The 17,621-nt window shown below is 42.7% G+C and overlaps 2 protein-coding genes across 2 annotated transcripts in view; one reads left to right on the top strand and one right to left on the bottom strand.

Annotated features, from left to right (window-relative positions):
* Positions 1–802: 802 nt before the first annotated feature.
* LOC137322478 (zygote arrest protein 1.S-like) lies at positions 803–5,945 on the bottom strand. The gene is made up of 4 exons (XM_067985397.1): positions 5,155–5,945; positions 4,449–4,541; positions 1,854–1,928; positions 803–1,116 (listed from the first exon to the last, which is right to left on the bottom strand). The coding sequence occupies exons 1-4, from the start codon at positions 5,854–5,856 to the stop codon at positions 973–975; spliced, it is 1,014 nt and encodes a 337-aa protein (XP_067841498.1). The 5' UTR covers positions 5,857–5,945; the 3' UTR covers positions 803–972.
* An 8,284-nt stretch (positions 5,946–14,229) lies between these two features.
* Positions 14,230–17,621, top strand: part of brca2 (BRCA2 DNA repair associated) — a 117,507-nt gene continuing 114,115 nt past the window's right edge. Inside the window, 1 exon segment of the mRNA XM_067985964.1 lies at positions 14,230–14,390. The gene's annotated coding sequence lies outside the window, so the exon portion shown is untranslated.

Below are 17,621 nucleotides of genomic sequence, written 5' to 3'. Positions count from 1 at the left end.
TATTATTAGGTTGAGCTGCAGGAATAAAGTTTTACCAAAATCAAAGCATCTTCAGAAGGTGGTTTATATCTGCTCATGTCTGGCTAGCACCAACTAGTAATGTTGCTTTGTTTTAAAACCAGCATTCATTGCATCACAAGTTTACAACCCAGGAGGACCCATTTTCTTCAATGTATTAAATTATGTACATAGTTGCAGACATTTGATTACACCCAAGGTGAGTGAGTCAGTATATTACATGTACTACTTAATGGTCTAGAGAGATCAGTGAAATATACCCTTAAATTGATTAGAAGGGACACCTGTCCCTTGAACAGAGTGGCCTGGAAGAGATCTACATGCCCCTTCTTGCAAGTGTCCTCTAAACCAAAAGAGCCTGAATCTGAGTAAAAATTACTCAATCAGAAGGGCACAGTTAATTTTAACTCTACATTAGCTAATCCTTGAATAGAATAACTCATTTAGGGTGGAAGATTGTATAATTAACAGCATGATCCTAGTTTCCCTCCTGGAGGCTGATCAGAGATTAAATCCCTATTTTACATACAATAGATGAATCAACTTAACTATTCCTTTACAGCCAACAAGCAGAAGAGTACAGCATGACCCAATGATAGATTTGCCCCTACCAATTCCAAATACTAAATGCTCAAACCAAAAATGAGGACCAAGTTATCCCATGTAAAAAAGGGAATACTCTTGATTGGACTAGGGCTTTGGCCAGCTAAGAAACCTGACCATTATGATTCACTTAAGGCAGCAGTTTCTTCTCAGCCCCATTCAATGCTTAGATACAACAAAGTTTGAATAAGTGCTTTAATAATTTAATTCATATTGCACATTTACACTGTATACATTTATGCTAAATAGGAATACAAAAAATCCATTATCCATGCCAGGTCAGTAGCCTTAGTGCCATACAAAAATCAATGTTTTGGATGAAACTGCACAAACTAGAGAATGGTAAATATTTCAGACAATATACTTGAAGCTATATGTATTGTCACAGGATAACCTCTTGCCCCGGCAACGGCCACACAATTCCTGGCGGTGTGGTCTCTTTGGGTCAATATGTCGCTTCTTCTGAGTGCAAGTGCAGCGAGTTTTGAAGCAAGTCTGAAAATTGAAAAAATAACTGAAGAAAAATTGTTTCTAAAGTAAGAGCACTCCCCATGCCTTATTGGGTCCAAGATGCAATGCATTATTTCCTACTGCTTCTAAACATTTAAGATTTCAATTCTGGCAGGTTTATAGCTTACTTCAGTATCTAGACAGACCCTAGAGTGTATAAAAAACTAAAAATGGGAAGGTTTAAACAGTCTTGATGTTTTGGTACTTATCCATGTGAGCTCAAACTCAAGACTCCACATAAATCCAATATTATGAAAAGCCACACAAGTGCTCTGCCCTCAGATGTAGCTGGGCAGAAAGGCTCAACCATGCCATCAAATACAATATGGATAGTTTGAGGCAATTGATTCAAACAATGCATGCATTAAACTCAGACCAACCACTGTTACTGAACAATTTAGTAACTAGCCACTGAATTGTAGTGATTAGCACAATTTTGTACTGCACATTAATACATTGAAAGTGACTGAAATAGCATGGCTGTTGAGAACATGCAAATCAATAAAATGCTACATTTCACAATGGAGGGGTACATTACATTGCTTAGTCTTCGTTGATGAATGCCAGTGTCACTGAGGGAAGATAATTTCATAGGCCCCCTTGTCCTAACTTCTGAAAAGCCATTCCTACTGCCTCTAACCACAAGGCTTTTTTGGGAAATTTATAGCTTAGTTTTACTTCAGTTTGAAAGTCTAACATATGCAATTACGTAGTTAGCTTACCTGGCACAAAATAGCTTCCACCCTGTAAGGATTGTACCCCTTATCACACTTGCGACAAAATTGCTTGAAGTAAACCTGAAAAGTTAGGAAGTGCTTTAGGAGTAGCTAAATTAGTTTCTTTCCCTTGCCCCCTACCAAAAAGCAAGGATTAGGTCAAAGCCATTTTACAGCAGTTGCTGATCAGTCAAAAGTGATGACACACCAGTCACAGAATGGGCTATGTTCAAGGTTTCCACACCTGCTACCAAGTCAATCAATTTTAGGATGTTCAGTTTAAATTCTTTTCCCATTTTAAAGGATTCAATATTCTTTTCTTCAGAATGCAGCATCAAATGAAGACCCATTAACAGTTTATTAGCTCCTTTTGCCTATCAGATCTGCTTTGGGCAGAACAAAATGGAGCCCAGGTATCATGGAAAAAAGTTATAAGTCAGATCAATCATAAAAGCTGTCCATGATTACAGATCAGCCACAATATACTATGCAAAATAGTTGCTATGAAGTGCTACAGATAAATGTAATGTGCTTTAACTGCTTTGAGTTTATCTGCATACTTCAAACAGTTAGAGTGATGCACAGGTATCAGAATTCTGCAAAAGGGTCAAGTGTACAAAGAGCAGAGTCCACTCCATTAAGTCACTATTTAAAATTATCCAGCAATTTTAATGGTGAAAAAAATTCAGTGCCAATTTAAATGCAATTACTTACCAGATCTGACTTGTTTGGACAAAAAACACCCAAGTTAATCAAAAGTATTGATTTCATTTACTCAGCATCTTATTTGTAGAAACCATTTCAACCAGTAGGATACACAACTATTTTGAGTTATAGTAAGTCTTGTCAAATGTAGTGTAGATAATAAACCATCCACCTCACCAACTAAAACTAGGCTGAAGTAGTTATTCCATTAGAAAGAATCAAAGTTGTTGAGAAATGTAACAATCCAAAACAAATATGCTGGGGTATTAATGAGGAAACAGATTCATTAGTCATAATTTTTCAAAGTGCTCTTCATTCAGGAATTGTGCCTCTGGATTGAAAAATAATTGAGTGACATTTGCAATTTAATGCAAGTGGGAAGAAATAAGGCAACTTCAGTTTATCAATTATGGGGAAGTTACTGGAATCTAGCAGACAATGACTGAGCACTTGGACAGGTTATCAGCTGATCAAGAGTTAGTATGGAATTGAAGGTAGGTCATCAACTAATGCACTGATTATTTTGAAAAGGTCACTAGCATAATGATAGGAGTGTCATCTATATGGCCTTCCAGAAGGGTCTGTACAAGAAGTTAGCAAAAATAAAGTGTACAGAATTGGAAATGGGTTGGTTAATTGGTTGAGACAGTAGGGATTAAGGGTTAGTTCTGATTGGCAGAATAAGTGGAGTTTTGCAGGTATATGTACTGGGGCCTCAGCTTTTCACCATATGTTATGAACAGATAAAAGAATAGAGTTGTATATCCAAGTCCACAGATGACACCAAGTTAGGAGGTACAGCAAGTTGTGTGGATAAGAGCAGGAAGCTACAAAAGGGCAGATAGACTAAAAATGAGTGGGAAAAATTATGGTAGATAAAAGTTCAATGGGGGGTGGGTGGGAGTGTCTCATCATCCACTTTGAATCAAAGACAAAAATTAGAATATTTTCTTAGAGACTAGAAGCTGGAGGGGCAAAGGGATTTAGGTGTCCATGTACACAAATCACAGCTAATGCAGATATAAAAAGTAATCAAAAAAGGCTAATGGAATATTGACCTTTATCTCAAGGGGGGGCTGGAATTCAAAAAATGAGGCCTCAGTTGTAGACTCTTGGTCAGACCCCATCTGGAGTACTGCAGTCAGTTTTGGGCACTGAACCACCAGAAAGATACTGGCCTTAGAAGGGGGTACAGCACAGTTTTACCAGAATGATACCTGGGCTTGAGGGCTAAATTATGAGGAGGTTGCATAAACTTGGTTTATATTCCTTGAACTTAAAGATGTGACCTAACTGAAGTCTTTAAAATTAATGGATTTGATAGGGTAGATCAAGAGAAAGCATTTCTTCTGGTGGGGGAAATCTAAGATTCTTAATTCAAGCCAAGCTATTTAAGAGTAAAGTCAGGAAGCACTTTTTCCATAAAGGGTAGTGGAAATCTGGAACTTGCTTCCAGAAAAAGCTATTGATGCTAGGTCAACTGAAATATTCAAGACTGCAATCACTAGATCTTTGTTAGGCAAGGGTATCAAAGGATTATAGAGCTAAGGCAGGTAAATTGAGTTAATACAGATCAGCCATGATCTAATTGAATGGCTTACCCATGTTAAAGACCTTTACTGGCTTACTAGATATGTCCTGAGGCCAGTTTTAATTAGATCTGATAATTTAGTGGAGAAATGGAGCCATAGAAGGTTACAACAAAGTCCATTCAGCCCCTCATCTTTGCTGACTTTCTGCTAGAGCAATCTAAAACAAATCCCACAGCCCTGAAGCTGCCATTTCAAATATTTACCCACTCTTTTCCCCTTTGAGATAAAGGGTCTGCCTTCAAAAAGTATTCAATGCTCCAACTACATTGCATAAATAATTTCTCCCAATTAAACAGAAGCTTACCTTGTTTGTTCCTGAAATACACCAGACATAAGCACTCTCCCATCTGATATTGCAGTCTTTGCAGTGATAATATCCATATTTCTGTTCCAGAAACTGAAAGATGGATTAGTTAGTTTTTCAAAACTCAGTAATGGAATGAGTAGCTGACCATGCAGACTAGGAAAGGCCCAAATTCAATGGCCATTTGCCTAGAGGTTGCCATTCTTCAATTTGATGCACAATTGACTTTGTACTTGGAGAGAGGGCAAGAGTGCCAGCATTGTCAATTCATCAACGCCTGAATCAGGCAAGTGCACATCGCTATCCTCTCACCCCCCCAAACAAGTGGGTAGGGCCTAAACGAGGGCAAGAGAATGCAAAAAGGCAACATCGTATTTTCAGCTTAGTACATTATTCAAAATTGTTCATTCGCGTCGATTACAGGAAAGTTTCAGCAACCCTGGTCAAGTTTCATTTTGTTGTAACATTTTCATGTACCTCACTAACAAATAACTTCTGCTCTATAGGTTTGAGTGAGCTTTCAGGTTTCACTCCCGGTGTGGACAGCTCCTGTGCAATTCGTCCCACATTAGTCTCTTTGCTTCAAGATCCCCATTAGTTCTATTCCATTATCTGCCCATGCTTTTTTTTGTATAGGGGCAGGAAACGTTTCTTCCCCCCCAATTTATATTGCAGTCGCTCGGTTAGGTAAAGAGTTTCATCTTACCTGAAATCGGAACTTCTGATTGCCTTCGCCTGTTTTGGTTTCTTCGTTATTCTTCTGCTTTGTTTTTTCTTGGTCTTCTTCCTTCACTTCTGCGGTGTCCCGATTTTCGCTCTCAGAAAGAGGAGCTTCGACTTTTTGTTCCTGCTGGGCGGCAGAATCTTCCTCCCAGTCCTCCGGGGGAATCTTTTCCTCAGACTTTTCTTGTTCTTGGTCCTTCTCTTGTTCTTCGTTCTTCTCCACCGGGCACCGATCAGAGGCAGGTGAGTAGATGGCGATGGGGCGGGAGAAACGCACGACGGCTGGAGAACGCGATGTGGCTTCGACAGCCTCGGGGTCACTGCTGACATCTACCGCACTGTTTGGCGACGGCGACCGCGCTCTTGGGATTGCTCCTTCGGTTGCAATCCGTCGCCTCTGACGAGGTAGGGTCCTAGGGCCCAGGGAGCATTGGACGGAAGCATCTACCTTTGGGTTAACCTGGATCCCGATCTCTTTAGTATTTGCTTTTCTCAGGCGTGGAGTCAAGTTGGGGTTCACTTGAGAGAGAATAGCTTTCAGCTGCGCTCTCTTGTAGTTGTCCAAATACTCAACAGCTTCAACATTACCTTGCGGGTAGCTCTTCTGTCTCCAGTTTTGTTGCCTCGGTGGTTTTGGGTTGTTATAAGTATACGTGTTCAGGGGTGAATATACAAACCCCTCCATCCTGAGAATCAGTATACACAGGTCGAACTAAAGGGCGCAAGATATCCTTTTATGTGGGAGCCATTTCGTCCCCTGTCAACAGGTGTTAATTATTCCAAACAACTTCAAAGTTTTTTCTTTAATTGATAATCCAATTATGTAATTGCCTATTTTTGATAGGGTGACGCTGGGTAGCAGTGGGTTCACACTAGTACAGCAGGCAGCACACCCCAACCCCTCCCTTCCCTCTTATAAAAAAAGTCCTAAAACACACAAGGAAAAAAGAAAAAGAACCCTTATAAAAGGGGGCCGAAAACACAAAAGGGAAAAAAATACAGCAGGCAGCACACCCTAACCCCCACCCCTCCTTATAAAAGGGGACCTAAACACAAAAAAGTACAGCAGGCAGCACACAAAAAGGAAAAGAAAAGTCTACTCTTTTTAAAATGTACAGCAGGCAGTACAGTTCTGTTAGGATGTCAGCCTTGGCTTGCTGTTTTTTTCTCTCTTTTTCCCCTTTTATAAGAAGGGGGGTTAGGGTGTGTTTATGTGCAGTAAATCAAAAAAAACAAAATAAATGTCAAATTATAATTTTATTATATCAGTCTAGGATGCACTTTAGCCCCTGCTGTGTCCACCGGTTGCGGAAAGCCTCAAGCGTACCGGCAGACACCGCGTGCTCCCTCTCCAGGGTCACCCGGGCATGGAGAATTCCGTGGAAGAGAGGCGGACAGTCGGAGCGACCGCCCCCACGGGCCACGTCTAACCTGGACCTGTGGATGTTCGTTCGCTGGTTGCACTCTCGCCTCTAACTCAGAAGTTTGTGAGTTTAAGCCCCACTCCAGAGACTTGAGTGCATAATCCCCTGATTCCATTCAGTGCAGTGCTGCCCTGTCAGAGGTGCTGTCTTTTGGATGAGATGTTAAACCGATGCCCATCTGCCCCTTCAGGTAGATGTAAAAGATTCCGTGGCGCTAATTGGAGAAGAGCAGGGGAGTTCTCCCTGGTGTCCTGACCAATATTTACCCCTCAACCAACATCACTAACAGATCTATCTGGTCATTATCTCATTGCCGTTTGTGGGATCTTGCAGTGCAAAGATTGGCTGCCATATTTCCTGTATTACAACAGTGACTATATTAAAAAAAACTTCATGGCTGTAAAGAGCTTTTGGGTGCCCTGAGGTTGTGAAAGGCACTTTATAATTCTTTGTGAGGTTATGGTACACTTATGTGGCAAAGTAGAGAGCTTGGATCTGCTGTGCTATACCTCAATTGAGAATGCTTGATAGTGACATTTGGGTGTCAAAATGGAAAGTTTCACTCCCCAGCACTGACAGCTGTCATCTGAATAAGCACATTTTATGGAAACAAACAGTTGTAAACATGAAACAATTTATTTTCATTATTGAGAGGATGTTTCAATATAATGTATAATGATTTGTGCCGTGGTACAGGAGGCCATTCATGTGAGGGGAGCAAAAAGGAATGTGGTAACGTAGGGGATCATATAGTCAGGGGGATAGATACTGTTCTCTGCAGTCGCGACCAGGAGTCCCGAATGCTGTGTGCCAGAGTTAAGGACATCTCCTCGCGGCTGGAGAAGAACTTGGAGCATGAGGGGGAGGATGCAGTTGTCATGATCCACATAGGAACCAACGACCTAGGTAGAACGAGGAATGAGATTCTGCTGAGGGAGTTTGAGGAGCTAGGGTCCAAATTAAAAAGCAGAATCTCAAAGGTAATAATCTCTGGATTCCTACCTGAGCCACGCAGAAATTAGCATAGGGACAAACAGATTAGATGGTTAAATGCGTGGCTGAAAGAGTGGTGTGGGAAGCAGGAGTTTCAATTCATGGGGCACGGGCACCAGTACTGGGGAAAAAGGTCGCTGTTCTGTTAGGACGGGCTCCAGTTAAACCAGTGTTCTGCCGAATCAAATAACTAGGGCGGTGGATAAGGCTTTAAACCATTAAGAGAGGGGGAAAGTTCAGGTAAGGGTAAATTTATACGTTTAAAGAGAAAAGTCAAGGCTGTAGAGCAGAGTAGCAATTTGGGTAAAAATAAGTAGAGTGTTTCAGGAAGGTTCAATGAATTTAACAAAGGTAATAGGGCATTAATGACTAAGGTCACATCAGGGAAAAATAGTAAAATGTTAAAATTACAGGCACTACATCTGAATGCATGAAGCATTCGTGACAAGATAAATGAATTAATGGCACAAAGGGAGATAAATGGGTTTGATCTAGTAGTCATTATTGAGACATGGTTGCAGGGTGACCCCAAAGTTGGGAACTAAATATTCCAGAATACTTGACTTTTAGAAAGATAGGTAAAATGGAAAAGGAGAGGGAGTGGGGGATAGGGGATAGGCCTGATGATAAAGGATGAGGTAAAGGCAGTAGTGAGAAAGGATCTTAGCTTAGAAAATCAGGGTGTAGAATCAGTATGGGTGAAGTTAAGAAATAAAACACAGGTGGGAGTAGTTTATAGGCCCCCTAACAGTAGTTATAGTGTTGGACAAGGTATAAATCAGGAAATTAGAGGAGCATGTAACAAGGGTAATGCAACAATCATGGGGGACTTTAATCTTCATATACACTGGGCAAACCAAACTGGCAAAAGCAGTTTGGAGAACGAGTTCATGGAATGCATTCGAGACTATTTTCTAGAACAATATGTCGAGGAACCAAAAATCTATTAGAATTAACTATTTTAGATCTAGTATTGTGTAGTGAGGACAAGGTTAATTAGTAATCTTTTGTTAAGGATCCTCTGGGGTAGGGTGATAATAATATGATAGAATTTCATGATGAGTTAAAGAGTGATGTAGTTAAGTCCAAAACTAGGGTCTTAAATTTAAACAAAGCCAATTATTAGGTATGATGCCATCCACAGGTCCAGGTTGCTCGCGGCCCGTGGGGGCGGTCACTCGGACTGTCTGCCTCTCTTCCGCGGAATTCTCCGCGCCCGGCTGGTCCTGGAGATGGAGCACGCGGTGTCTGCCGGTGCGCTTGAGGATTTCCGCGACCGGTGGGCACCGCAGGGGCTGGAGTGCATCCTGAACGAGGAAAATAAAATTTTAATTTGAAAACTTGGTTTTTAGTATTTAAGCACACCCTACACCCCCCCTTCTTATAAAAGGGGGGCCTAAAAACACAAAAAAAAAGGTGCTGGTTGGTGGGATAAAAGAAAACACAGCCAGGTTTTTTGCAGCGACAAAAAAAAAAATTATTAGGTATGAGGGATGAGTTGGCTAAGGTAGATTGAGAAATTAGATTAAAAGATATGAAGGTATATAAGCATTGGTGAACATTTAAAGAAATAATTCATAATTCTCAACGAATATACATTCCCTTGAGAATTAACAACTCTACAGGAAAAGTGACCCAACCGTGGCTAACTAGAGAAGTTAAAGAGAGTATTAGATTAAAAGAAGAGGCTTACAATGTTGCCAAAAAGAGTAGTAAGCCTGAGGATTGGGAGGGTTTTCGAAATCAGCAAAGGATGACCGAGAAATTGATAAAGAGGGAGAAAAAAGAATATGAGAGTAAACTAGCAAGAAATATTTTTTTAAATTGTAAAAGCTTCTACAAGTATGTAAAAAGGAAGAGATTAGCGAAAGTAAACGTGGAACCTTTAGAGGCAGAGACAGGAGAAATTATAATGTGGGATAAGGAAATGGGAGAGACGTTGAACAAATGTTTCATATCTATCTTCATAGTAGAAGACACAAAAAACATACCGGAAATAGTGGGGAAGCAAGGATCTAATTAGAGTGAGGAACTTAAAGTAATTGATATTAATAAAGAAAAAGTACTGGAGAAATTAATGGGACTAAAAGCCAACAAATCCCTTGGACCTGATGGCCCACATCCTAGGATTTTAAAAGAGATGGCTGCAGAGATAGTGGATGCATTGGTTTTGATCTTCCAGAATTCCCTAGATTCTAGAACAGTCCCTGTGGATTGGAAGGTAGCAAATGTAACCCTACTATTCAAGAAAGGAGTGAGAGTGAAAACAGGGAACTATAGGCCAGTTAGCCAGACATCAGTAGTAGGGAAAATGCTAAAATATATTATTAAGGATGTAGTAACAGGGCACTTAGAACTTTAAAATATGATTAGGCAGAGTCAACATGGTTTTTTGAAAGGGAAATCGTGTTTGACAAATCTATTAGAATTTTTTGAGGATGTAACTAGCAGGGTAGATAAGGGGGAACCAGTGGATGTAGTATATTTGGATTTTCAAAAGGCATTTGATAAGGTGCCACACAAGAGGTTGTTACACAAGATTAGGGCTCATGGGATTGGGGGTAATATATTAGCATGAATTGAAGAGTGGCTAATGGACAGAAAACAGAGAGTAGGAGTAAACGGGTCATTTTCGAGTTGGCAGGTTGTAACTAGTGGGGTGCCACAAGGATCAGTGCTTGGGCCTCAGCTGTTTAGAATATATATCAATGACTTAGATGAGGGGACCGAGTGTAACGTATCCAAGTTTGCTGATGATACAAAGCTAGGTGGGAAAGTAAGCTGGGAGGAGGACTCAAAGAGGGTGCAAAGGGATATAGACAGATTAAGTGAATGGGCAAGAAGGTGTCAGATGGAGTATAATGTGAGGAAATGTAAAATTATTCACTTTGGTAGGAAGAATAGAGAGCAGGATATTTTTTAAAAGGTGAGAGACTAAGAAATGTTGGTGTTCAGAGGGATTTGTGTGTCCTTGTACACGAATCACAGAAAGTTAGCATGCAGGTACAGCAAGCAATTAGTCTTTATTGCAAGTGGGTTGGAGTATGAGAGTAAGGAGGTCTTGCTGCAATTATATAGGGCTCTGGTGAGTCCACATCTGGAGTACTGTGTACAGTTTGGTCTCCTTACCCAAGGAAGGATATACTTGGCTGAGAGGGGGTGCAATGAAGGTTCACTAGATTGATTCCTGGGATGAGAGGGTTGACCTATGAGGAGAGATTGAGTAGAATGGGCCTATACTCTCTGGAATTTGGAAGAATGAGAGGTGACCTCATTGAAAAGTATAAAATTCTTAGAGGGCTTGACAGGTGCTGAGAGGCTGTTTTCCCTGGCTGGAGATTCTAGAACTAGAGGTCATAGTCTCAAGACAAGGGGTCGGCCATTTCTTGCTGAAATCAAGCACGTCATCCCCAGCCTGGATGAGTCTGTGTATCATGTGTATATGGAATGTGACAGGTTGCAGCCCCGTTCTATTATTTGAAGGGGCTGCTCCAAAATTGCACTGGTTGCACTTCAGTCCCACGATTCTGATCTTTGGCCACCCGGTGAGGAGGGGGGTAGACAAGTTGGAGGACCTCCTCATGGCTCTGTTCCTGGGCCTGGCCAAGGCAACCATCCACACATTCAGCTTAGATGCAGCTCATTGGGGTGGCTGCCTGCCTCTCTTCTGTGGCTTTCTATGTGCTCAGGTGGCCCTGGAGAAGGAGCACGCAGTATTTGCCGGTGGGCACCGCAGAGTATGGCGTGCATAGTGGATGCTGATAATATTATGAGTTAATTTGCTAAGTTCCCTTTGTTTTTTGTATGATTAAAAAAAAACAAACATGCCCTTCCCCAGATTATATGGAGTTAGCTGGTCTCAGCCAGGACAACAATGAGGAGCTAGAATTAATATCAATGTCCTTGGGGCAGGGAAGGAAAAAATCAACTAGAGTTCCTGCTGTTGTTGATCATTATCGAGTTTCAAGTACCAAAAAACTTTCAGGAGGAGATGAGAAATTGCGGCAGATGAGAGAAGAAACTTAACATAGTCTTGTGGTACAAAATTCTTCTAACTGGGAAAGAGTGAATCTATTGTTGTCGAGCAATATGTTTTTTAAAAAATCAGAAGATAAAGATAGCGCAGTCATCCAAAAATATCCTACGATCATGGAATTCAATTTCTTCTTAAATTATTGCAAGGTTTTTGCTGACAATACTCTATCCGGAAGTCCATTCCATGTGTGAAGAAGAACTTCCTGACATCAGTCATAAATTTGCCTTTTATTAGTTTGAATCTGTGCCCTCTTGTCCTACTCTTAAGGCTTAGTTTGAAATCATTTTCCAGATTTACCTTATCCATACCATTTACTATCACGTTCAGATATGACACAGAGTGAGATTCCCCATGCTCAGAGGCAGAGGGGTGATGAAAAGGTTGAAGTACCCATTTGTCACGTGCCTATATTTTTGAACAAAAAGTAAAATACTGCAGACGCTGGAAATCTGAATCAAAAACAGGAAACACTAGAAACACTCAGCAGGCCAGGCAGCATTATGGAAAGAACAAAAGTCAATGTTTTGGATATAAACTCTTCCTTGCTCTCCTTGTGTTTCCAGCATTTTCTGTTTTTGTTTAATATATTTTGATTTTTTTTGTCATGCAAGCCAGGTTTGAGAGGGGTGGGCTGGCTCAGATGTGCAGAGGAAACAAGCTTCTTGTGAGGGTCCACTTTTTTTAATGATATAAACTGTCTTAAGCAATGCCCTATGAAGAACATAGGAACAGGAGTAGGCCATTCAACTCCTCGAATCTGCTCTGCCATTCAGTTATATCACGGCTGATCATTCCTCTAGGACCATGTCGCTCTTGGCATCGTATGGTATTTTTGAATATCAACAACTGCTTGCATTTATATAGCACCTTTAACATAGTAAAAGGTCCCAAGGTGCTTCACAGGAGCATTATCAAACAAAATTTGACACAGAGCCACATAACCACATAAGGAGATGTTAGGACAGGTGACCAAAAGCTTGGTCAAAGAGATGGGTTTTAAGGAGCATCTTAAAGGAGGAGATAGAGAGGCAGAGATGTTTAGGGAAAGGAATTCTCCAGTGTTTTTTTCCTTAGTTCCTAATTTTACAGCATCCTGCTGCTTAACAGATATAGAGATTAAAATGAAACAGACAAAGGAGGCTTATGACAAATGTATGTTTCATAATACAGTAGAGAACCAAGCTATATTCAGAAAGTACAGAGGAGATCTAAAAAAGGGAATAAGAGGGGCAAAGAGGGAGTATGAGAATACATTAGCAGCTAACATAAAAGAGAATTCAAAAGTCCTTTATAAACACATAAATAGTAAAGGGATAGTCACAGGAAGGGTGGGGCCAATTAAGGACCAAAAAGGAGGTCTTTTTATGGAGACAGAGGAACTAAATAAATACTTTGCATCGATCTTCATTGGAGAAGAGGATGCTGCCAATGTAGCAGTGAAGGAGGAGGTAGTAACGATATTGGATAGGATAAAAATAGGCATGATGTGGAGATTCCAGTGATGGACTGGGGTGGACAAATGTAAGGAGTCTTACAACACCAGGTTATAGTCCAAAAGATTGGCAGTACTCAAAGTCGAAAAGTCATCCGGTCCAGATGGGATGCATCCTAGGTTACTGAGGGAAGTAAGGATAGAAATTGCAGAGGTTCTAGCCACAGTCTTCAAATCCTCCATTGATATGGGGTCAGCGCCAGAGGGTTGCAGGATTGCAAAAGTGTTCAAACGAAGTGATGAACTGATGAGGAGCTTTAACAAATTGGACAGTTCCATCCTCTGTAAAAATGCCATTTGCTGTTTTTAAACTAAACTAGTCAAATGCCATTCAGTGCATGAGCTGACTTAAATTGTATGCCTGCACATGAATACATGATAGGAATGTGCAACTTTTATCCACAGGTCCAGGATGCTCGCGGTCCGTGGGGGCAGTCGCTCGGCCTGTCTGCCTCTCTTTCGCGGGTTGCTCCGCGCCCGGGTGGCCCTGGAGATGGAGCACGCGGTGTCTGCCAGTACGCTTGAGGCTTTCCGCGACCGGTGGGCACCGCAGGGGCTGGAGTGCATCCTGAACGGGGAAAATAAAATTTTAATTTGATACCTGGTTTCGTTTTATTTGGTTTTTAGTATTTAAGCACACCCCACGCCCCCCTTCTTATAAAAGGGGGGCCTAATTTTTAAAAAATGTGCAACTTTACTCTTTTTTTTTGAAACCCGTCACTTGTTCGGTAGAAGGTTTTAAAATGACCGTCATGATGTGGAGATGCCGGTGATGGACTGGGGTTGACAATTGTAAACAATTTTACAACACCAAGTTATAGTCCAGCAATTTTATTTTAAATTCACAAGCTTTCGGAGGCTTCCTCCTTCGTCAGGTAAATGTTCAGGAGCTCCTGAACATTTACCTGACGAAGGAGGAAGCCTCCGAAAGCTTGTGAATTTAAAATAAAATTGCTGGACTATAACTTGGTGTTGTAAAATTGTTTACAATTAAAATGACCGGGTTGCCGCTGACGTCACAATATCCCCGCCCACGGAAGAAACGGCAGCTCCGAGTGGCCGAGAGTGTCGGGTTGATCGACCAATGATCTTTGGCGTTGCGTGACTGTGTGTTGAGCGCGCGAAACCGAAGAAGCTCGCGGTGGCGAATGTGGAGAAAAGTCCAGCTCGACGGTTGAGGTTGAGCTGGAACCATTCGGGATCCTAAGGAATTATACCGTTTATTATACGGTACGGAGTGGAGTCCTGGCCCCGTGCTAGGAGTAGCTACCGAGGTGAATAGTTTCTCCGCGGTTTGGGGATGGATTTGTTTCGGTATCGCGATTTAAACCGGGTGAAAAGCTCGGGGGCGGGGGCAGATGCTCTAGTTCGCCACAGGTTTGTCGGCCTGTTTTTCTGGGTTTGTCAGCGGGTCCGAGTTAGTTGCCGCCGCTGCCGCCTGTTGGTGGGTGGACCTGAGGAGAGCCGGTGGGTGGGGCTTTGCCCTGTCACTCAAGTTTCTCACTGCACGGCCTGCAGATGGAGGCCAAACACGAATAGCAGCTATTTGAAGAACTTCAAATCCTCCGTGACCTTTAACAAGAGCTCGTCAGTACGAAGACATTGTAACTGATCCTGATCACTTGTGAGCGCATATTGGCTGCTGCTCCGGGCCCGACATTCCGTTTCTACCCTATATCCGTCGTTTTCCACTTTTAGAGCCATGTTCTACTTATTCACTTAATCGGGATGTGGAGATGCCGGTGATGGACTGGGGTTGACAATTGTAAACAATTTTACAACACCAAGTTATAGTCCAGCAATTTTATTTTAAATTCACAAGCTTTCGGAGATTTTCTCCTTCCTCAGGTAAATGTTTCAAGATCTCCTTGAAGCCTACGCATTTATACATATTGAATAATACATGGTGTTTACAGACTGCCCCTGCAACTGCCCGTTGCCAAGGCAATCACCGTGTTCAGACAGAGAGGTGTCATCTGCAGAACCCCCGAATACACATTCAACAAAAAAACAAACAGGGAAAAAAAACAGAGAAAAAAAAACACAGAGAGAGGCAGAAACATCCGGAAGGCAGAGAGAGCCAGCAAATGACCCATTATATTAAAAACAGATAACATTTGTTCGCTGGTGGGGTAACGTGTAGCGTGACATGAACCCAAGATCCCGGTTGAGGCCGTCCTCATGGGTGCGGAACTTGGCTATCAATTTCTGCTCGACGATTTTGCGTTGTCGTGTGTCTCGAAGGCCGCCTTGGAGTACGCTTACCCGAAGGTCGGTGGATGAATGTCCATGACTGCTGAAGTGTTCCCCGACTGGGAGGGAACCCTCCTGTTTGGCGATTGTTGCGCGGTGTCCGTTCATCCGTTGTCGCAGCGTCTGCATGGTCTCGCCAATGTACCATGCTCTGGGGCATCCTTTCCTGCAACGTATGAGGTAGACAACGTTGGCCGAGTCACAGGAGTATGAACCATGCACCTGGTGGGTGGTGTCATCTCGTGTGATGGTGGTATCTGTGTCGATGATCTGGCATGTCTTGCAGAGGTTACCGTGGCAGGGTTGTGTGGCGTCGTGGACGCTGTTCTCTTGAAAGCTGGGTAGTTTGCTGCGAACGATGGTCTGTTTGAGGTTGGGTGGCTGTTTAAAGGCGAGTAGTGGAGGTGTGGGGATGGCCATAGCGAGGTGTTTGTCCTCATTGATGACATGTTGAAGGCTGCGGAGAACATGGCGTAGTTTCTCCGCTCCGGGGAAGTACTGGACGACAAAGGGTACTCTGTTGGTTGCGTCCCGTGTTAGTCTCCTGAGGAGGTCTATGCGATTTTTTGCTGTGGCCCGTCGAAACTGTCGATCGATGAGTCGAGCGTCATATCCCGTTCTTACTAGGGCGTCTTTCAGCGTCTGTAGGTGTCCATCGCGTTCCTCCTCGTCTGAGCAGACCCTGTGTATTCGCAGGGCCTGTCCATAGGGGATGGCCTCTTTGACGTGGTTAGGGTGGAAGCTGGAAAAGTGGAGCATCGTGAGGTTGTCCGTGGGCTTGCGGTAGAGTGAGGTGCTGAGGTGCCCGTCTTTGATGGAGATTCGTGTGTCCAAGAAAGAAACTGATTCTGAGGAGTAGATCTTGAAACATTTACCTGAGGAAGGAGAAAATCTCCGAAAGCTTGTGAATTTAAAATAAAATTGCTGGACTATAACTTGGTGTTGTAAAATTGTTTACAATTGTCACTTAATCGGGGGCTGGCAAGCACCTAAATGCAAAAATCCTGACCCATATCTCCTGCCCCCTCTCCCCGTTAACTGCATCTCATGCTCCTTTTCTGATGTATCGTGCCATACCCGCCTCCTATCCTGCTGTACCGCCAGGCTGTTGTCTCGCTAGGGCAGACCCATTGACACATTTTGATCTAACTTGAGGATCTTCCGCTGTCTTGCTCTCCCGGTGCGTACCCTGTTTACCACCTTTCGTGGAGGTCAACTTATTGAACTTCCTCCCCACATCTCCGATCTCTGTACAGCGACTCTTCCCATGCTTCCTCTAAACCCCTACCCCTAGTGAGTCTCTTGTTGCTTTGCCTGTGCATTGCCTTGTAAAGTGTTTGCTCTTTTGCAAACAAGGCTATCCTCATCTACAGTGCCACCTTGGTTAAGGTCATTGATATCTTGTGCTTGATCAAAACTTGACAGCTTCCCTTTCACTGAGGCTGCTTCTGTCCAATTACAGATTCTACCACATTTCCTTCTCAAGCTGCAGTGTGTAACTCATCACTAGGTATTGCTTCAGCTCATTTACCCATATTACCCTGGCACTGTCTTCAAGTTCAAAGAGCTCACTATCACCCTTCCCACCTCTGCTTCAAGTCATTGTTTATCAGACATTACTGAAATCTCCTCCCTTTTGTCCTCACAGTCTTTACACTGAGCAACTAATCTGTGGTGACTTCATTCCTTCACTTGAACTCGCTTTTTTTATTCGTTCATGGGATGTGGGCGTCGTTGGCAAGGCCAGCATTTATTGCCCATCCCTAATTGCCCTTGAGAAGGTAGTGGTGAGCCGCTGCCTTGAACCGCTGCAGTCTGTGTGGTGGAGGTTCTCCCACGGTGCCTCTGCTTTGATTTCCCCACTCTTGCCTGAGCCTTATGCTCCACATAAACTCCCAAAACACAAACTTTAGAGAAGAAACTCTTCCCTAATTAGTAATCACGTATGGCCGTGCCAACTCAATCACAGCAGAGCTGTTTCTGTTAGCTTGCTCATCTCTTTCCTCTTGCAAGTTAATGCAGAGAAAGGCCATCTACCCATACACCCGTTGTATCTGCCTTAAAGCCTCCTTTCACTCTCTTATCCTCTAACTCTGCCTCAAATGTAATGGCATCAACCCCTCTGTCACTATGCTCTACAACTGCCTTATTTTCACTCTTGTTCCCACCACTTTCCAAACCCCCTACTGGACCCCAGTATAACACCTTCCATGGTATTGTATGTTGGCCTTGGCCTAGAATGGATGTGGAAT

The sequence above is a fragment of the Heptranchias perlo genome, chromosome 6, assembly GCF_035084215.1.
Source record: "Heptranchias perlo isolate sHepPer1 chromosome 6, sHepPer1.hap1, whole genome shotgun sequence".
Classification (NCBI taxonomy): domain Eukaryota; kingdom Metazoa; phylum Chordata; class Chondrichthyes; order Hexanchiformes; family Hexanchidae; genus Heptranchias; species Heptranchias perlo.
Note: the sequence above shows the minus strand (reverse complement) of the source record. Positions and strands in the feature narration are given on the sequence as shown.